This window comes from Pogona vitticeps, chromosome 1 (assembly GCF_051106095.1).
Source record: "Pogona vitticeps strain Pit_001003342236 chromosome 1, PviZW2.1, whole genome shotgun sequence".
NCBI lineage: Eukaryota > Metazoa > Chordata > Lepidosauria > Squamata > Agamidae > Pogona > Pogona vitticeps.
The window spans coordinates 185,540,081-185,562,379 of NC_135783.1; the positions used below are offsets into that span (position 1 = coordinate 185,540,081).

At 41.1% G+C, this 22,299-nt stretch overlaps 1 protein-coding gene and 1 pseudogene across 3 annotated transcripts in view; both read right to left on the minus strand.

Annotated features, from left to right (window-relative positions):
• Window positions 1-22,299, minus strand: part of PLCL1 (phospholipase C like 1 (inactive)) — a 246,274-nt gene that overhangs the window by 15,340 nt on the left and 208,635 nt on the right. For both annotated transcript variants that reach the window (XM_072979303.2, XM_072979311.2), the window contains exons 3-5: window positions 20,362-20,565; window positions 15,218-15,293; window positions 9,993-10,102 (exon numbers count right to left, since the gene is read on the minus strand). In XM_072979303.2, the coding sequence (XP_072835404.2) occupies window positions 9,993-10,102; window positions 15,218-15,293; window positions 20,362-20,565 (390 nt within the window). The remainder of the gene's footprint in view (window positions 1-9,992; window positions 10,103-15,217; window positions 15,294-20,361; window positions 20,566-22,299) is intronic.
• Window positions 5,938-9,984, minus strand: LOC140701920 (cytoplasmic tRNA 2-thiolation protein 2 pseudogene; annotated as a pseudogene). The gene has a single exon (XR_013538401.1). The product of XR_013538401.1 is annotated as a cytoplasmic tRNA 2-thiolation protein 2 pseudogene (transcript).

Sequence of the window (22,299 nt, forward strand, 5' to 3'; positions counted from 1 at the left end):
TTGACGGGAGCTGGGACAAGCAACGGCCGCTCACTTGGATTCGATCTTACAGCTGAAGATCTACAAACCTTACAGCACAGAGGCTTCTGTGGTTTAACCAGCAGCGCCACCACGTCCCTCTAATTCTCCTCTATACCATTCATTTAATGACTATTATAAGCTATTTTCTAGTCCTTAGCAATAGTCAATCTTGCAACTGTTAACAAATTGGAAACTAATTCTCTGGTTGTCCAATTATCCTCCTCAAATATTAATAAAATGCTCTTTGGGTACATACGACTCATACAACTGAATCTAAATTGGTTATTTCATTTATCTGTTTAAAAATTGATTGCCAACATTTGTATATATGCTTACATTCCCAGCGCTTACGGAAATGTGCGTGTATTTCTTGGCATCCTCTCCAGCACATTTTAGAATAATTATCATCTATCTGATTAAGCTTCACTGGATTTAAGTACCATCTCCATACTAACTTGTAAACATTCTGCTTTATCGTTAGTGACATAGATATATTCAGTCCAAGTAAATATATTTTTCCAAGCACTACAAATTATTTCTTCTCCCAAACCAAATTCCAATATTATTTTAAGCAAGTCTTCCTGTTCTTCTGCTTCTAAGAGCAAACTACAAAACTAAGTAGTCTCCTTCCCTACCTTATCTCTGAACACTTTCCTTCTGTAATATAATGTATCCATATTTTATAGATTCCTTACTTTAGCCAATTCTTTGTGTAGTGATCTGAGTGACCTTCTACCAGTGATGGTGAAACATTTTGAGCCCGAGTGCCCAAACTGCAACACAAAACCAACTTATTTATTTCAAACTGCCAACACTGCAATAAAACCTGAATACTGAGGCACTATCACTATCTCTGAAGCAAAAATGATGAAACTGAGGTTTGTCCTACTTGGGCACATCTTGAAAAGACAAGATTCTCTGGAAAAGACAGTAGTGCTGGGAAAGGTGGAAGGCAGTAGGAAAAGAGGAAGACCAAACAGGAGATGGACGGACTCCATAAAGAAAGCCTTAAAGGCTTGAGTTTACAAGAGCTAAGCAGGGCAGTTGAGGACAGGTCCTTTTGGAGATATCTCATTCATAGGGTCACTGTAAGTCAGAGGCAACATGACAGTAACAAAAAGATCTGTAAAAGTACTATTACAGTTTCCCTTAGGACACAACACCTCCTCAGTTTCTTGGGTAATCTGTTTACTGAATTTAGGGTAAAACTGGAAATTAGAGTGTAAGCTTTTCTTATCTTCTTGAGTGGGTGATTCTTGTACTTATTGTCTCTTTGTACCTGAACTAGTTTTTTTGACTTAAAAGGAGTTCTTCTCCACTGGGCTTGTTTTTCTTCTTCTTCTTGAAATTATTTTTTAAAACCTAGCTGGTGTATTTCTTGGTGGGTGATCGGGACTTTGGTTCTACTGTACATTCATTCTTCCTTAGGCTGGAAAAGACTACATGAAAGTCTATTGTTGTTTGGCAACTTGGATTGGTGCCCCCTTGTATGTTTGCACCAATTCAAGTTGCAGTAACTCCTGCAATTACACATTTACTGGAATTGGAGTTCCAAAAGAAGGGGAGGGGCTTAACTGGACTTATAACATTCGGGGGAATGTGGATGTATTCTCACAGGGCATTTCCAAAGGGCTTAGAGAGTAGGTGGAATTGGGCCCATGTTGGGATCCCTTCTGGATGGCAGCAGAATCAAGTTTTGTAAAGGCTCCGAGGATGTGGATTGGGTCCTTGACAAACAGAAAGGTCAGAAGAACAGGGCGATTGTTAAGAAAGAGGCAAACAGCTCCTCTAATACAGCTAATCCTTAAAAGTCCATGAAACAAAGAAGCTGCTATCATCATTTTGCTAATTGAACATTATGTACATTTAAAGTACTGCTTGTGTTATTTGTACAGTTTTGCTCAACTAGGGCAAAAATCACTCTTGTTGAGAATGCCACACAATATGTTTCTCTCCTGTAAGATGAGAAGGAGAACTCTGGATTCCTCAGCTTCACATGCAGGGATGAGACAAGCAAGGGCTTCCCTCTCAAGTCCAAAGGACAACATAGACAAGGACTTGTAAACAAGGATTGAGAGGAGAAGTCGGCCCCTGAATGTAGAAGCTCCTCTTCATGTGCAACATTTATGAGATTCTGAGGAAGGTTTTTTTTTTTAAAAAAAAAGATAATTCTATCAAAATTTCTCTGTATTTATCTTATGTATGTATGTTTAGCTTATACATGTTGCTCTTCTGCAAGAACTATCTGATCCTCAATAGGAGAAATGCTTCTCAGTATTCTTAGTGGTTATCAAGAGCCACAGAATGTTAAGGACAAAGGAGTCTTCGCTTGCTACCTCCACAGACACAGGCGCCCTGCTCTGAAAGGCATGCCTAGCCCCTCCCTTCTCCCCTGTCCCTTTGTACATATGAAAAGTGATGCATCTGCAGGCATTCCTGCTTGCATGTAGGCTCTACACACAAGCAAGAGCTTACTCATCAATACCTACAGATCAGAAGGAACATCTCTTAGCTGCACATACATCAATTTCCAGAAGCAAAAGTGATAACAGAGGAATGAGGACTAGGCACACCCTTCAAAGACTGCACCTTAGAGGTAACAACTGAATCCTCCAACAGTTAGAAAAGACAATGGAAAACTGGGAATGAGAACAGCAAGAATTCCGTTTGCATGTGTGTATGGTAGGTATCATGCAACCAGAATATCATCTACATTCTATGTTCCAACAATGTCAGAAAGTGCTTCTAGAGAAAAGAACAACAAAATCAATGGATTGGACAGGTTTCTCCACTTCAAATGAGCCTTCAAACTGATATAAATGAACACTCTTCATGGTGGCCATAATTCCCCACTTATTTTAATTAAGTGCACTGCAGGAGTAGAGATTGCTTTGATGTTCGTGTCCCAGTTGAAAATGTCATCATTTCAGATAAAAGGACCACATGTAGCAGAAGCTTCTGTACTCTTTTCAACATACAATAGATGGTATATTTGAGAGAACTGTAAGAATGAGAAAGACTCAAGTTGCTGGGTTTTACTAAAAAGCCAAGTTCCTCTCTTCTACCAGCAGCCATTGTTTCACTTACTTCTAGGAGATGAAAACCTCTGTAGTTAACCCTCCGAGGACTTTCTACACAAATACAAGCCCTTTAAAACACAACAGTGCCACTCCCATTGTGTCCATGAACTCAAATAATTCACATTCAGGTCTGATATAAATATAATTCTGTCACTGCTGAAATGTCAGCAATGCAACTAATCCTTAGGCACATATTGTTTATTCTCCAAGGCTCAATCCATTAATCTGAAAGTTATGCCTTTGCCTTCTCAGTAACAGTCGCTTCCTAGTACTTGTGCTTTCAGCAATACAACCTGCTGGTCAGCCATATTATTGGTACACTGAAGAATCAATCATTTTAAGTGTACATCTAAAAATATGAGGCACGAGGGTGACAAAAACCTATATGATACATTAGCGAAGGAAGGAAGGAAGGAAGGAAGGAAGGAAGGAAGGAAGGAAGGAAGGAAGGAAGGAAGGAAGGAAGGAAGGAAGGAAGGAAGGAAGGAAGGAAATGTCTGCAAAACACTCCAGGTGAAAAGCTGAAAACAACCATCAGAACTTAGAAAAGTCACTTTTATGGACTATGATACCCAGAATCCTGAGTATATCAGCCTGGGCATAAAGAGCGTTAGGGCAAAGTTTAGCCTGGCACTGCCACTTCTTGAGAGTCAGTGCCAGCTACAGAGACTTAAAGAGAGAATTCTGGGGAATGAGAGGCAGGATATAATAAAGACACACACACACACCCCCCCCGCATCCACTTAATGCCTAGTCCCAGCAGGAGAATCCAGAGAGGAATCTTCCCAAAATATTTTAAAATTCTGTGCACGCAGAAAAAGAATCTGAGTTGAATTTGAATAAGATGCCACTTCAAACAAAGACATTAAAAAAATAGAAAGGAAGTGGGGCAAAGGGAGGGTCTATCTTGAAATGCTTGGCTAGCATTCCTTGCTTTGAAACAAAACACTATTCAAATTTCACACTCTGGAAGAATCCCTGACATGATGATCTCACATTATTTGAAGCAAGTTGAAAGGTAACAAGAAGACAAGCGAGTCCTATTTGGCATCAGCTTGTGTGGTGGTAGCCTTCTCTTTCAGATGCCACTAGAAGGATATCTTCCTTGCTTGGTGACATTCCCCGCTGCCTTCCCACAGGGACAGCTATTTTCCTACACAACCGTTGGCAGCCAGGAAACATTGGTTGCTTAATTACCACCTTGGAGAGACTGGGATTACACGGATGCTACCCTAAAATTATTGTTAAAGAGTTAGCTGAAAATTTTCCATTGTTAGTTAACAATCGAGTCAAAGCCCATTGAGAACACTCTCTTCTGACACGAACAGGAACCTGAAGAAGCGTGCCTATTTTTAGACTCCGACAAGAAATGAAAAAAAAACAAAAAACCTTCTGCTGTCAACAAGCAAAAGGAAGCTCTTGTGGGGGCGTTTCTAACATTCATCAACAGAAAAGCAGGATATGATATGACTCTACAAATCTAATAATAACTGCTTTGGTTTTCAAGACCTTCCAAGAAGGCAAGATAGGCACTGGTAGAAACCGCCAAATTAGCTCTCTCTCTCTCTCTCTCTCTCTCTCTCTCTCTCTCTCTCTCTCTCTCTCTCTGTGTGTGTGTGTGTGTGTGTGTGTGTGTGTGTGTGTGTGTGTGTGTGTGTGTGTGAGAGAGAGAGAGAGAGAGAGAGAGAGAGAGAGAACCTTATGGTTACTCTTGAAGGATCTGCCGTTATTTGTCATAAACCATGGGGTCTGTAATTAGGGTAGACAAGAGTACCCGTTAAACAGATTTAGTGTTGTCAGAGAGAGAGAGAGAGAGAGGCTGACTGTCGGTTTAGGCAGAGCGATTCTACTGCTTCAGGCATCATGACAGGACAGCAAAGTGTTCATGATTTCATTTATTATGATTGCAATTTTGCTTTGACTAAGAGAGATTTTCTTCTTCTTCTGATGTCAGAATACTCGGTTAGCCTTGGCAGACTGTGCGTCTTAGACGGCGGCAGGGTCAAAGATCTGGTGCTCTGCCTCAGGCTGTGAAATGCCATGATTCAGCCACAATTCAGAAAGGTTCCAAAACTGAAGAACTTCATTTCATATTATGAATGCAAATGGACCTTCTTACAGCACTGGACAATTATCATCTTCATTAGGGCTTGTCCGTCCCTGAACAATTCACGGATTATTGTCAGATGTGTCCTTTTCATCCCAAAAAGTAAAATTACGATTCAGAGATAACATGGCTAAATGCAGTACAAATCAAGAGAAGCCAATATACAACTCTCTCTGATTCTGGAATCTTTATGGAAGGAAGAAAACAGAGACTAATTTTTTTTAATCTTTGCTGAGAGCTGATCGATATACAAGCTGTATAATCACTGCTGAAGGTGGATATTTAGACACCACAGCCCTTCTTCCCCTGAAATGATGGGATGTAATCCAAACAAGACTTGTCAGGAGTTCCATGGGAACACAAGGCCAGATTACACACTACTGTACATCTCATAATAAAGAATACTGCTTCCTTACACTGTGTAGCTGACTTTTATGCATGATAGGCTTGGATCCTAAGGCAACTATTCTGAGCACACACACTGAGTCCTTCCACAAAGAGAAAAGCCTCCAGTCTATTGGCATCTCCAAACAGAAATGGGGAGGTAATGTGGCTGGTTTCCCCCTTGCCCACAGCAACCTGGTCCCACTACTTCCCCTACTATTCCCAAAGAGTTCCTCAATCCTCTAGAGCAGATTTTAGGTGATTAACAGGATAATTAGTAAAAGCTGCCACCTCCTTCTTTCCTTCAGCAGAACTGTGAACTCCATTTTTACGACAGGAAATTGATGAGAGCATAGATTAGGCACAGTGTAATACAGCATGGTACAGTTATTCTTTTCATATAAAAAGGGTGATGGGGAAGATATTCTTGAAATACACAAAAAGTATACACAACGCGACACCTTTCCTTCCTAGAATTCTGGCCTTTGAAGCTGACAGAGATGGCAGCTGTCCGAGAAGTCCGTATCTGTTGCCAGGAAGCCCCTTGTCCCAGGCAGAGGTTGGTCAGCAACGTGACTGCCACACACGTACAGCTGTCTCCCATCATCACCTGGGCGTACTCCCTGGTCTGGGCAATGTGCAAGATCAGGTGGTTCCAGAAGGTCTGCAGAAGTTCCTCTTTTGCGCTCAGGCTTTTCATATCCCCAAAGAGATGGGCCAGGGTTTCCGTATGGGAATCAGGAGGGGGCCAATTTCCTGGAATCAACTCTTCTTTCTTTGGAGAGTTTTGCAGGCTGAGCATTCCCAGCTGCTCTTTCAAGGAGCCTGGGTTGCCCTCTGCCTTCTTCTGCTCCCATCTCATGAAGTTGTCAACAGCGTCTTTGTAGCTCTGGCCCTGAGCAGAGATGCCAGCGGGAAGCAAGCGCAGGACGCAACTAGGAAGGCTGAACACCTTTTCTAAGCTCACCACATGATAAAGGAACCCTGTGGTTTGCAGGATGATCTCCACCTCAGAGCGGATCTCCTCCCACTGACCCAGGCTCTGTCCACACACAGCTCCCTCAACAACATAGATGATTCCTGGCTTGAAGAAGGGTTTCTTGGCTGTTCTTTGGCTCAGGCCCTCCTGCACTTGCCGCACCATCACACTAGAGGCAGGACCACCTGAAAATGCAAGAAGAACCTTCTCTCCAGGGTAAATGTAGTGATTCTTCCCAAGCATGGCACGGAACTTGTGAATGAAATATTCCTTGAAACAGGACTTGCAAAAAGCATCTCTAGTGCAGATGATTAACATTGGGGAGCCTTCTTTGTACTTCATGCATTTCAGAGAGCAGCTGCTCCATGGGTCCCTGCAAGGAGGGGACCCCCGGCCACCCCCGCAACCTCCCAGCTCGGCGACACACATCCTCCATCACTGTCTGGGCAGAGAGACTGCTATGCGACCGAAAGTTGTTTAATTAGTCACCTAATTTATACTGGAAGAATCTGTGGATGGGTGTTCCACTTTCTCCATACCAATGTTGGGAGACCATTTTTCTCCCAAGGGCTATATTTCCTCATTGCAATCTATCAAGGGGGACAGATGCACAGTACACAGGGCTGAAGCAAGCAAGAGCTGGAGCTGGAAGAGGGTGGAGCTAGCTATCTTTCTCCCTCTGTCTGTTTTCCAGACATTTTCTCTTTCTTTCCTTTTCTTCCTCCACATCTAGTAGACTGGAGAGGAAGGGGGGGTGTCGTTTTTGCCAAAGATCTTATCTGAGGTCTTGTGAACAGGCCCAAGGCTAGACCATGTCTGCTCTCAAGTTTCAAAACTGCTTTTTCTCTACTGTGTAAACCATTTTTCTTAAAAACTGATTTGGAGGCATCACAGTATAATTTAGAATGGACACATAGCCAAGATTGCCAAGATGGGTAGAGACCTTTCAAAAGACTTTGAAAAAGACCTTTCAAGTGATTCATGAAAGAATGAGTCATGACCCAAGAGAGGACCTCTACTGCAGTGAGTGAAGAGGCTTGCCATTTGCATAATTGGTGATTCCTATTGCTCTGTCAGTAGAAACAGTGACATTTCCTACATAGTGGAAAGCTGCCAGACCACCCAGAGAAAATATTTTCTAATTTGCAGAATTTAATTTAAGTTTGAACAGGAAGTCTCAACATTTCTTTCCGCACTTGGGTCCCCTTTGCTGGCATTTTCATAAGGCAACCCACCCTTTTTATGTTTCTGACTTCATTGAAAACCTGCTACTTTGCTGCACATGTTGAGAAACAAAATGACCTTTTCATTAAAATAAATTGTAAAAAAACACCTTGTAAAAAACCCCTCACTCAAGATCCACAATCAAAAAAATCATTTTAGCATTCTCACTGTTGTGATGATGTGTTGTCAAGTTGCCTCTGACGTAGGACAACCCTAATATGGTTTCCAAGATCTATGAGATATTTAAGGTTTTAACAGTGCCAACCCCCCCCCCCATTAGTTTCCATGGCCAAGTGGGAATTTGAACCCAGGTCTCCTGATTTCCACTCTAACACTGTATCCACACTAGCAGCCTAATGTAACCCAGGATGTCCTATAGTAAAATACGACACCATCATAATGCTGAATGAGACCCATGTTTGATCATAGCAAATACCTTCCCCTGGCCATGCAGCCTTTCAGTCCAGCCCATAGCCTCTTCTCCTACTGCCCCTACTTCCTTCTTAGTTTGTAAACAACTCCCTTTGTCAAGTCCACCCACTAGCATCTTTTTTCTCTCTGCCATGGTGCTGTCCCTTTTGCTCTCAAGGTTTTTCAGCTGGAGAAGAAGACTATGTAGGATGTTTTGACTCCACCCGATTTGGGACTTCACTCACTTCTGGCACATGGCCCTTCGGAGGCTGTCTATGAGGAAACAGGGTCCTCCCCCTGCACTGGCTTACTTCCAACTAGCAATGGCTCCTCAAGCTGTTTTCTGCTAACTGTTGCAACTTGAAAACACCAGAAATTAAACATGGGGCTTTGGATACAGGCTAAGTCACATAGTTTTCCACTGAAAAAAAAAAAAATTAAACAAGTATTGTGTCCAGTTCTGTACACCACACTTCTAGAATGATGCTAACAAATGGGAACAAGTTCAGAGGAGGGCGACAAGGATGATCGGGGGCTGGAAACCAAGCCTTATGAGGAGAGGCTGAAAGAACTAGACATGTTGAGAAGAGAAGACTGAGGGGTGATATGATAGCATTTTTCAAACATTTGAAAGGCTGGAGAGCCTTTCAAATACAGAGGAACGCCAAGATCTGTTCTTGATGGTCCAAGAGTGCAAGACACGCAATAATGGGCTCAAGTTAAAGGAAGCCCTATTTCGCTTGAATACCAGGAAAAGCTTCCTGTTGTTGAGCGGCACAACAGTGGAACCAGTTACCTCAGGAGTTGGTGAGTGCTCCAACACTGGAGTCATTCAAGAAAAACTTAGATAATTACGTGGCAGATATGCTTTGATTGTATTCCTGCATTGAGAAGGGGTTTGGACTTGATGGCCTTGTAAGCCCCTTCCAACTTTGCTTTTCTATGATTCTATGAAAACAATAGAGCAAGCTAAGCTAATTTTGATTTCAGTGAAATCCTTTGTTTTACTATTCGTTACGTTCAATGTGAATTGAGCTGCAGATCTTTTCTTCATACAAACCTTGTATTATTCCATTGAACTACTACAATGAATAGTACTTGTTTTTTTTCCAAATTTCTGTAATTATTAGGGTTTTAAAGATAGTAGGACTATGGTATCCACAGTCTACTTGTCTTTTAGAGAAGTGGTTCTCCAACTTGGATCCACAGATGTTCTTGAACTGGAATTCCCAAAAGTCCTGGCCAGCACAGCAAGTGATTAAGGCTTCTGAGAATTGAAGTCCAAGAACATATGGGGACCCCAGTTTGAGAACCACTGCTTTAAATTCACTTTATGAATCTCTTCATAAAGTAATATGTATGCAAGACACTCCATGGCGTTTATCTCTCACACAGCAGCCTAACAAAAGAAACGTTCCTTCTTCAACTCTATTGTATTCTATACTCTATAATCTGAAGGTTTGACAATATAGCTGAAGCCGTGACAATGGATGACAAATCAGAGATAGTGCACGTAGACACTTTCTTACACAGAAAGAAATCTACTTTTTTGTTGTCCCTTAAAGCAAAAAGAAAGCTATCCATGTATTTGTATTATAAAATTGTTACAACCAATCCCATTAAGATTTATTTGACTAAAGATTATTTTAATCTCTTAATGTAATGAAATGTTTCTCTTCATTGTGATGACTATCCACCAGCATATGCCTGCCATTCTATCAAAAGCCTTACAGAGGGGAAAAAATCAAACTTTCTGAAGAAGGGAAGGCGTAACTTTTCTGTTTACCTTAAGCACAGTGATATTCCAAGCAAAACTCTCAATGGCTTTGCTCAGCTTCCTTCCCTTCAAGCCTTCCTTTGTTCCCAGATTATGAAGCTCTTCATGGAGTTCCATTCCTAATAAAAAAAGATGTAGCACAAGAATTAGGGGCAAGTAATTGAAAGAAACACTAAAATATAAAAAATACGGACCTGTTTACCATGCTGTATGTGGCTTGATGTATCTGAAGGGTGGGGGACCTTTTTTAGATTCAGGGCTGAATTCCATTTCAGTCACGTTCTTGGGAACGTCCTTTCAGTGTTGGACAGGGCAAAAGAATGGGATCAAAACCACTGGAATATTTTATTTTAAAGCTCTTTGTAACTAAGCCTTAAGAGAGACAACTGAATGGGGGAAAGCTTGTATAGAAGCTGGGCACACAATGCTGTCATGAAGAAGGGGTATGGCCATCAAGAAAAACTCAGTGGTTTGGATTCAGCCCCAGGAACAGAGCTCCATGTGCACAGTTAGTCCCTACATGGTATTCTTATCTCAGTCGAGAGTACCTATGCAATCCTGTGTGTATTTACTTGGAAGAAAGTGCTAGATTAACAACAATGTTCCATGAAACAACTTTAAGCCTTACAGCCAAGGAGGGAGCAATGGATGTCAGCAAGAGGAGAGGGGACGGACAATGCTTCTCAAATGCCTTTAAGAAATTACAAAAAGTAACTTGGAAAGGGAGTTAAACCCTAGCATTTCCTTTGACTGTCAGCTCAGTAGCAGTGTTACATTCAGTACAATCCACAAATTGAAGAGGATGCTCCTGGGTGAAGAAATCATGCAAACCAGTTGGATCCTGGAAGAGCATATTGGACAACACATGCGCTGACACACTCCAAGGAAATGTTCAGATGCAATGATGCCCTATGAGCACAAACATTATTTTGTCACATGGTAGTGACTCTACTTTTGACCAAACTCCAGAAGGAGGTGGAAGAGAGGACGGCCTAGTGTCCTGTTTGACCACATTCAGCATACTAAGGTTCATAGATCTCACATTCCAGGTTCCCATGCAGTATTTTTCTTTGCAGCATCAGACTTTCCTTTCACTTCCAGGCATGTCCGCAGCTGACCGTCCTTTCGGCTTTGACCCAACCATTTCATTACCTCTGGAGCTACTTGTACTTGTCCTCCACTCTTCCTCAGTAGCATGTTGGACGCCTTCCGACCTGAGGGGCTCATCTTCCAGTGTCATATTGTTTAGCCTTTTGTTTCTGTCCATAGAGTTTTCTTGGCAAAGACACTGGAGTGACTTGCCAGTTCCTGCTCCAGGTGCATCACATTTTGTCAGAACTCTCCACTATGACCTGTCCGTCTTGGGTGTCTCTGCATGGCATAGCCCATAGCTTCTCTGAATTACTCAATCCCCCTTGCCATGACAAGGCAACAATCCATGAAAGGGTCGAGGAGCCTACTCTAGTGCAATTTACTATACCAAGCAACAGGGTTTATTTATTTATTTATTTATTTTATTGAATTTTTACCCCGCCTCTCTAGACCATGTCTACTCGGGGCGGTTCTGGCCCTTATCAGAAGGGAAATGTGTAAATTAGTAAAATGTGTTTACAAAGGTGTGCATTGCGTAGAATGTGTAAAAAGAATTGTACACAAAATTCCCAATGAAAAACAAAAGAAAACAAAAAGTCTTGCAACCTGGCACAACACAAGGATGGGAAGAAAATGGAGGTGGAATTTGAAGAAAGTTTGTGTGGAGGAAAATGATTTCTGTTCTTAGGCTTCTGTTCCAAGATTGTGGCTGCAAAGCCTGAAAAGTCCCTCTTAAGAAGACACTATAAAAACAACCCACCACAGAACATTGGTTGGATGATACTCTGGGACACAAAGCATCTTTCTAAGACTATGTAAGTATGGAAGCCTTCGGCTTGCCATAACATTCATTCTGCCTAAAAGTAACTTTCCAAAATCTCTCCAAACCTAAGGTGTTGCTGCTCTGAGGTTGTGAAAAAATAGAGGACATACCACACAGCTTTTCCTTTTTTGCCTAGTAACTGAGAACACATGGAGTAAACATTTACCTCAGCTATTAAACATCTGTCAGTCATGCCAAATAAAAAGCTTTCTGCTTTCATATCATATTATAAAGGGGTTACACAGAAAGTAGATCCTTTGTCTTTATCGCCGGACAACCTGTCTCAGAATTTTAACAATTCTCATGTATTAAATTGCCATCTGGGTGAACTATTTTATTTTGTGTCATTTTAACTTATTGCCTCCAACAGGGATTTATTTGGTATCTGGTAGCTGTTTTACTCTTATGATTTCATATGTATAAAATCTGTGGATGCCATTTACAGCCACTGAAAGGTACTTTATTTCTGTTATGAATTACAGCTCTCTCAACTGAAGCTGAATAAGACTTTGTGATAGGGGCATTTTTTTTAGCTTCTGAAACACCTCAAGATTTCTTTGCTTTAGTGAATTGGTATCGTCGTCGTCGTCGTCGTCATCATCATCATCATCATCATCATCATCATCATCATCATCATCATCATCATCATCATCATCATCACATTTCACTTCCAAGCGCATTCCTGGTGACTGGAGGTGAACCAAAGAGTCCATTCTAAACATTAGGTATCAAAATATGCAGGTGAGATGGCATCTTTACAGATTAGCAGCTACTGGCAATTGTTTTAAATTGGTAACCCAAGATTTTGGAACGACTCCAGTTGCTGAAATTAGCATGGGGAGAAAAGTAACCTCATTTTGCTTCTATTTTCTCTTATTTTCTTGGCCTTGATACTTTGTGATTTTTTGGACTTTCTGTAATGTTGTGGTTGCTTGTTGATGGAACTTCAACTTATGTCTTCTTAGAATTAGCTCTTTCATCCACAATAACTTGGTCACTCCAGTACTATACTGCAGGTTCATTTTCTAAAACTGAAGGTAGCTAGAATTCCTAATATGGAGGATAAAGGGGGGTAACCCCTCTGATTTAATCAACTACTGAAAGATTATCTTTGAACCTTAGACCTGCACACTTAATCCACTGATGCTAGTTTAGGGCATCCAGCTGTGATACAATGTATTGTTTCTTTGGACTTGTGAGAGGCCTTACGAAAGTCACACCTGGCTTCATAATTATTTTCTGAAAGTATCTAGTGCACATAACTTGGTCTCAGATTGTGCATATGAATCCCTCAGGTATAGCTTGAGGATCATCTAAATTAAACTTCAGATTCCATTGTCGTTGATCAGCATCCAGGTGGTAACCCGAGTACTGTCTATGTAATAGTTTCTCTAGCCATGCATCCCAGTGCTTTGGGTTCGCTGCTTCTCTCTTTCAAGTTGTAGCAACTTTGGTCTTTTATTATTTTATACTATCATCAGATGAAGTGGGGCTGTGCTCTCATGAAAGTAGTTTCAAAGTCTGACTATTTGACTGATACAGAGATTTTTGAGGTCGACAAGCCTGTACCCTTTCACACTCCGTGGCAAATAAAGGCATGCACGCCTTTGGATAATGGCACTGGTATTTTGACTACAGAACTCAGGTTTTTCTACTGAAATCATCAAGATCATGGTACTTCCAGTACATAATTCCAAAATAATATGTTAGCACTGCGATTGCCAAGCTATTCATAGCAGTAATTCTTTCTTTTGCATCAAGTTCTTTTTTGAATACCACGTTCACTCAATCAAAATACTTGTTCCTGAATAACAATGTAAGTTCTTTGTGGTTTATATTGAGATTTTTGTGGATGCTTAAAAAAGTTTTTTCCACTCTTCTAACCACTGAATAAACTGTTCATTAGTGAGCTTGTAGTTATGGCCCTCTGAGAATTTGCCTCTTTTGATGTGAATAATAGCAAAACTATCAACACCAACATTCATTCTGATATCTGTACTGTAAGACTCAACAAAGTTTAAGAGACTATTCAGGTTATCAGAATAATTTAATATTGTCCATGTACATTAAATGTGAAACATCAAGGTCATTTGGAGTTGTAAGATGAGAGGAGGAAGTCTTTCACTGCCAAAAATGGCTATCACCAGGCTACATTAAATATACATTTAACTATTTTAGAGATTTTCCCGTAAGAGCAGCATTTTGGGTGTGAAACATTTTTGAATGACTAGCACCCAGAAAGTTTTGTAAATTTTAATTTCAGGTACAGCTACACTAACAGCAGGGACCAAGCTAGTGGGAGCTGCTTGGGAATGCTGGGTTGATTAGAACGATCTAATCAAGCTTGCCCATTCATATGGAAATGTATATAGACTATTGCTGATGCACTGCATCAGTTACAACAAAAGTTTAAAAAAATTCTTTGCGATCTCTTTCCTGACTTACCCTTTAAGATGAGGCAAAGAAAGTATTTTTAAATAATTGACGTAGTGCACCAGCGATAGTCTACACAGTCAAAAGGTTTTTTCATTTCCCTTGCTTATACTAAGCAGGGGAAATGATTAATTTGCCAACATTCTGAAGTGGCTTGCTTATTAAGTAACTTCATGATATTGGTAAATTGAAAAAAGACGGCTTGCTTTTCATCAATTCCAGTGATCACATGTGTTGGAACTGAGTCTACCCTGCACCAGAAGAGCAGAAGCCCCTTGACAAGGCTCAGACAGTATGGGTAGAAACACACCAGACACCATCAGATTGCCATCTTTGAGAACACACCAGCCCATCCCTGAAGCATTCCAATCAGCAGGCTAAACAGCTCATGTAGTCAACCTCTAGAACTGTTAATATCGTTAAGAGACTGCTTAGTTAGCAGAATGAACAGCAACTGTGTTCCTGTGAGCTTTTAAACTCACCTTATTGATCTGTTCTCTGGAGCAATAACAAGGCAGAAGGGTTACTGTTGTTTTTTTTCAGAGAAAAAAACAGAAAATACTTCTTGATACAAAAGCCTATCTTAAACTAGATAGAAGACCATGTCACAAGGCCTAAGCACATGGCCCAGAGGGGAGGGATTTAGACCACTCTCAAAAAAAGAGACATTAATATCACAAGGGTTAGAAAGGACTGAAAAGAGAAGACGGGAACTAGTAAATCTTTAACTCTTTCAGAGAGGCCACAGGACTGTGAAAGACTCTTACTTCCATAATGCCCCTATTGGGCATCCATGGAGAGAAGTGGAAAAGATGTCATATTCTCAAATATTCTTCCAAAAGAAAGTCACTTTTGTACCATTAACAAATGAAGGGCGGGGGGTTACCTGCTTTCTGGCATTGGACAATCTTGTGATGAACAGTGTCTGCCGTTTCGATAAGAAATTTGCTTTCTTGAATCATCTGTGGGGGAAAATAAAGCAAGAACAAGTTGTTGTTGTTTTACCGTCTCTCTCTTTCTCGTGCTCTTACAACATAACACCATATGCTGGAAACACCTTGTGCGCTCATTCCTGTACAATATTTCCCATTCTGTAACACATTAAATGAGAGACACTAAGGGAAGTTCTGTGAACATTTGTTTTATGTCAGATCGACACTATCTTGACGGCTTGGAGGAAGTACAAGACACTGCATCAGTGGGAAATTGAAGCAGGAGACAATTACAAACTTAAGGCTATCAGTATCATGGGTATTTTCAAATCAGCAAATACAGTTGTGTTTCAGGTTAAGATGTTGCCTGTTTGCCACTGGAAGAGAAATCAATGGCAGAATAGATTCCTTCTCCTGAGCCCTTGCAGGCATTAGAGTTTGCTTGGGAAAACAGGAAATGAAGATGCAGAAAAGAGAAAAAAAAAGTGTGAGTAGAAGACTATTCACATTATACTGCAATTTGGTTCTTTTGTTTCATCCAAATCAGCAGGATTTCTATGTAAATCTCCAGCAGAATATTCAGCAAGCCACTACCTTTTATGTACAATGTTCTCTAAATACACTGTCTGTTCTAAACCCCTTGAGGCCTACACCCTGTTGCCAAATAATGGCTGGGGAACAAGGGAGAGATAGCAATACCTCTGTTCTTCCCCACTCTTCTAAGAAGATGGGTATCTGCCTTGGCTGGGAACAGCAAATACACTGGCCAAATTGCACCATTCTGTGGAAACATCCACTTTGTACCTCTCAAGACAATTAGCAGAGTTGAATGTATCTTGCTTCAGAAATTTGTAATTGTGCAGCAACTGCAAGGTGTTCTGCATTTTTAAAAAAGCACAACCTGTCCTTACACTGCAAAGGACACCCAACAAAAATGAGCGTGTTCTTAAAATAGTTCCAACCACGCTCTTGTTGTCACAATAAATGCGTCCCAAGATGCATACATTATAAAATGTATACAAAAATGTTGACACTTCGGAGCAAAATACGCACAAAAAGATGCATGAATTTCTGAGGTGAAGTGGAGAGAGGCCAGATTCACAACATGACATGCAAACGAGACAGAATGAGGATGCCAGTGAGAAAGTGAGAAATGCAGCGAGAATGAGACTAGCAGACATTTACATCCAGAAAAGGATTCCACAGCGTCCAAAGAATCAATAAGAGATATAGTAAAAATCGAGTATCACAATATTTACAGTGAGTTTTACAGTGACTGCGCTATCTATCTATCTATCTATCTATCTATCTGTCTGTCTGTCTGTCTGTCTAATCTAATCTAATCTAATCTAATCTAATCTAATCTAATCTAATCTAATCTAATCTAATCTTTGTGTAATGTTTGCACAATTTACTGTGGCTAACTGTGGCAAGTTGATATGGTGCCAGGGCACATGTCAGTTGTGCAATCAGGCAGTTGACCAGGGACATGCCCTGTCACCATGTCAATTAGCTGCAATTAACCATGGCCAGTTACACAACCCTCAGGCAAATGCTAACCAATATTTTTAATGTATATACTGCCACACACTCTGATATTCCTCTAGAAAAACTATATAAAAGGAAGTTTACAAAATGGCACGGATATTGCAAAGGAGGGCAGTTTATTGCTCAGATGCACAACAGAAAATACCAGATTGTGCCATGGCTCTTGCTCAATCACTAACACAAACCCCATACAAAAAAGAAACCAGAAAACCAGTAGCAGTCTGTGCCACATCTAGAATAAGAATGCATTTTGGGATTTTTAATGCACGTAGAGTGGTAGGAAAATGTAATCTTTCCATGACACAAACTGTGGCTTCAATGGAAGGTCTATGACCTGTGCAACTCCTCACTCCTCCTTGAAAAGAACATTTTTTTTACAAATCCACAAGGACCAAAGGAGGGATCCAGAAAGCTGCCATTTCCACAGATGAGAAGGCACTTTGGGGGGGCTTACTATCACCCCTTACTCTATATATATAGAGTAAGGGGTGATAGTAAGCCCCCCAAAGTGCCTTCTCATATACAAACACACACACACACACACAAACACACGTGTGTGTGTGTGTGTGTATACACACAAACACACAATCACACATGCATATATATATATGCATGTGTGTGTGTTAACACTTGTTTAGCTATTAAATATAGCTATTATCTAGCTTTTTATGAGTTCATACCTGCAAATATATATATAACGCTAGATAGTTCATCAAAGCACATGAATATAAAAGAATGTCTTTATTTTCAGATCTGGATTCTGAAGGGAAATTTGAAATGATGTTCTTTATAAACTCACCTGCCCATGCCATGCCAAATACAATTACCCAGATTTATCTTTAGAAACTACTGAAAAGGTCACTGTTATATCACTGACTTAAGAACCTGTGCACTGTTCCACCAAACAGTATGAAAGTGAGGTGAAGTCTGAAAGAATTAAGCCAGCACAAAACGAACCAAAAATGCTTTAAGCAAATCATTTCTTGTGAAACCAACGACCAACATGGAACTTGGCCAATTATATTCTTTCACGACAGATGCATTTCCTGAATGTCATTTAATATTTCAAGATATGGGGAACAGATGTCTGTTTTAATACTCAGAGATAAAATAAATAAGGATGTAATGTTGAAGCAAGATGGAAAATGTAAGAAAGATCAAACTACATGTTACACTTAATACATGTCCTGCTGCTTAACATGAGCTTATTTCACTTAAAAGGAAGCAGGAATAGGGATCATATTTTATGGGGATGAAAGACTTAATGCTCTTCTTCTTATCTGCCTTTCTCCTGGAACCCCTTCCCCAATTTATGCAGCAGTCAGCAAAATTTTAAAAAGGCCCATAGGTGTCAGTGGGAGGTTTATTAAAATACTTGCTTATCTGCTTATAGAGTGGGAGTGAGCCAGCACACAATTAGGGATGAAAGAATCATTCTTCGTACTTCATTTAACAGCTAAACAAGTGTTAATCACAGCAACAATAATTGTTGTTGTTGTTGTTGTTGTTGTTGTTGTTGTTGTTGTTTAGTCATTTAGTCGTGTCCGACTCTTTGTGACCCCATGGACCAGAGCATGCCAGGCCCTCCTGTCTTCCACAGCCTCCCGGAGTTGGGTCAAATTCATGTTGGTAGCTTTGATGACACTGTCCAACCATCTCGTCCTCTGTCGTTCTCTTCTCCTAACAACACTACCATCTTACTAAATATGTAGCCCAAATATCAGGGTGCATTGCTACATCACATGTCAAGAATAAGGAAGATGTGACCCTCCGAAACCTGGGCTAACTTCATTCCTCGTCAGTGCAATATAGGGTGCAATTCATGGATAAATACTTATTTATGGATAATTGATTGATAAATATTTATTTACAGGGCCCAATTCATGGATAAATGTCATATTCGCCTGATTGCTTCCTCACTTACTTTGCTTCTAATGGTCCCTGACACTATTCTCTAACCAACATGCAGACTTGTAGCATGGGAATTATTTAAGCTGGCATGGAAGACGTAACTACAGCATCCCCGTCAGACAGACATTAGCTGTTAACCAGCTGTTTCCAATGAAGACTGCTTTCCTCCTGATGTCAAGAACTATCCCTTAAAGTTTAGACAAGATTTGTTTTTGTGCAGTTTCTACTAACTGATTCCAGTCCTGCCTTCCCGAAAAATGGGGGGGGGGGGATGCTTCATTTTCAGTGCAACATTCTTTTTGATATCTGAAGAACCCTATTTTGTTCCCTGCTCTTGTCTTCAGATTAAACACATCCAGGTCCTCCCGTCCTTCTTCCCAAGCCCTAGTTTGGGTTCCAGGAAAGAACAGAGGATGAAAGAAGGAAACAGAGGTCATTTTCTCGGCAGGGAGGGAATTTCTGGGGTCCTTATCGTTCTAGAATCTGTACTCATTCATTCCAAGAGGAACCCGTTACTTTCTTTTAATGTGTTGCCTGTAACTCACTCGTTTCAAGCTCTGAACGTTCTAGGAGTGGTAAAATCTATTCAGTAGAAAACATTAGATCCATTTTGTGTGCTATAAAAATAGTTGTTGAGAGGATGGTATGTAGGGAATGCAGATGCTTCTACAGTAAGGAAGATGATGAAAGGTCAGGTGCTGCTCTCACTGTGCCCAAGTGTGACAGTTCCTTCTCTTTCAGAACTCTAGGGACACACAGAGAAGAGCCAATCTGAATAACATCAGTGGTGCTGCTTGTTCATAATTCTAATACAGTGGTGCCTCGCTGGACAGTTACCCCGCATGACAGTTTTTTTGCGAGACATTGACTTTTTTCAGTCACTATCATGATTCACAAAACAGTGATTCTTATGGGGGAATTTCGCTGGACAATGTTTGGTCCCTGCTTCGCAAACCGATTTTCGCTAGACAACGATTTTGACAGCTTCCTCTGTGCTCACAAAACAGGTGTTTTTGGGACCTAAGCTTCGCAGGACAGTGATTTAAACAGCTGATCAGCGGTTCGCAAAGCAGCTTTCCTATGGCCGATCTTCGCTAGACAACGACGATTCTTCCCCATTGGAATGCATTAAACAGGTTTCAATGCATTCCAATAGGGAAATGCTTTTCGCTAGACAATGATTTTGCTAAACAGCAATTTCAGTGGAACATATTATCATCATCTAGTGAGGCACCACTGTACTTCTCTCAGTGCCAACCAAGAAATAAACAAACAAACAAAAAACCAACCTTTCCTCAATATGGTTCAGTGGTTAAAACGTTGAACTCACAGGAATTCAGATTCCAACTTGGCCATGAACCCAACTGGGCATCTTTAGGCCAGTCACATTCTCTTAGCCTGACCTACTTCACAGAACTGTCATGTGGATGTACGGTGCCTTAAGCTCACTAGAAGAAAGACAGGGGACAAATGCAGCAAGCAAGCAAGCAAGCAAGCAACCAAATACATACATACATACATACATACATACATACATACATACATACATACATACATACATACATACATACATACATACATACATACATACATACATACATACATACATACATACATACATACATACATACATACATACCTGGTCATACGCAGCTAGAACCTTTTTCTGAACATCAGTTAAAGTCCCCAGTGGTTCGAGGTAAGGAAAATTGTCTTTCATGCAGAGAGCCACCGAGGGAATATTGTCACTGTTGACGAGTCGTGAGGACAAAGACAAAATGCACTGCTTCAAACTTGTAATTGGTGGGAGTCCACAAAGCTCTTTAACGGACAGGATGGCATTCTGTTGAGGAAACAAAATTCATCTGTTAATTCATAATGCAAATAATCATCCAAGTTTAGTTTAAGAGAGCTTTGTTTAGCTCCCGTGAGTAGTTAGCAATCCTCCAGAAGGTTGGGAGTATAAGCATCACTTTGGATGAGTACATCTGGTCCACCTTCCAGAAAAAGCCAATACCTTGTCAGGGGTCAGTTGATGTTATTTTAAGTGTATTTGCTCAATCTTGGCCTGGACTGACTTTCATTTCTAGGAGCTCTGGGCATATATGAAACAAAGAGGTGGCAGCAGTCCAATGGCCTCTCATGTTCTGGGTAAGTTAGCTGCTGAAGACAACTCTTTGAGCTTTATGCAACTTTTGAAACAATAGGACTGCATTTGCACTCATCATAGCAGGCTCATAAGCTCCAGGAGTAATCTGCAGAGTCAACCATAACTCCCATGTAATATGTGAAGAGGTTCTCTGGGACAGGGCTCATGCCAGGTGAGAGGGATTTCTGGTCAAGTTGCAAATTGCCAAGCCAGCACCGCCCTGGAGGATCCCGGTGTCGCTCTGGTTCCCTCACTCTGTGCAAATTTACCGGGGTTAAGCAACAGCACCCCAGCGGACAGCAGTGGAGATGCATGGTAGCACACATCCCAGAACCATGACGAAACATAACATATACGATGACCAGAAGCCCCCTCTTGATATCCTAAAATGTGTTGGAGGAAATTAAGATGATGGCAGCTGCAACACCTGGCTTTCATAATACTGTATCTGCAATGCAAACTATATATATTTGCATTTGCTCTCCATGGGGCCTTGGAAGGCTGCATCCACCCTCCAAGCACTCTCTCTGCCTCCCAAACTCTCCCCAAATTTTAGAAATTTTGAAAAGGAGATGAGGCTATAAGAAACTGAACTCTAAGAAATGTGCCTGGACATTAAAGACCAGCTCCCCACTCCCTTTCAGGACAGGAAAGAACTGACATGTTGCTCCGGTTTTGAAAACATGTGCATGGCTTGGTGAAATGGCGTAAAGTGCTTCCCAACCTTTGGGCAACCCAGGTGTTATTGGACTGCAACTCCTAGAAGCCTTCACCATCAGCTGTGCTGCCCGTAGTTTCTGGGAGTTGCAGTACAAGAACACCTCGGTTGCCCAAGATTGGGAACCACTGCTTTAGTGGGTGCTATGGGCCATTTTAGGTGCCATCAGTTTTAAAGGGGGTGCCAGGGTGCAGGAGGAATATGGACGGGAAGGGTTGCAGCCCACACATGGCCCATGGAGGATGCACAGTCACAGCTGATTAATTCTAAGTCCCAGAGGCATTCTGGAGAAATTCAGATGGCAGTTGTAGGGGACCTTACCATATGCTTATCTCGGAGTGTTAAGCCACATACAACAGAAACGTGTGTCCTGAATGTGTGTATGTTTGTATGTAATCACACTGAGAAAGAGAAAGTGTGTGAGGGAGAGAGAGAGAGAGAGAGAGAGAGAGAGAGAGAGAGAGATCAACATCGGCAGTAGCAAGTTCTGGCATTTTGTCCAATCACCATGGATGGTGGATCTGCTTCAATCACTCCAGAAGGTTCTGGGATTTGGGATTTAATTGTAGGCCAATGATGCTGAATTTTCATGTAGTTATGTAATATACTGAGAGCTACTGTAAGTATATTTTTGACAGCCTTTTTAAAAATAGAGAACTATGGCTCACAGTAACTCATGTCCTCCTTTATACACCTTAAAATATCTTTGT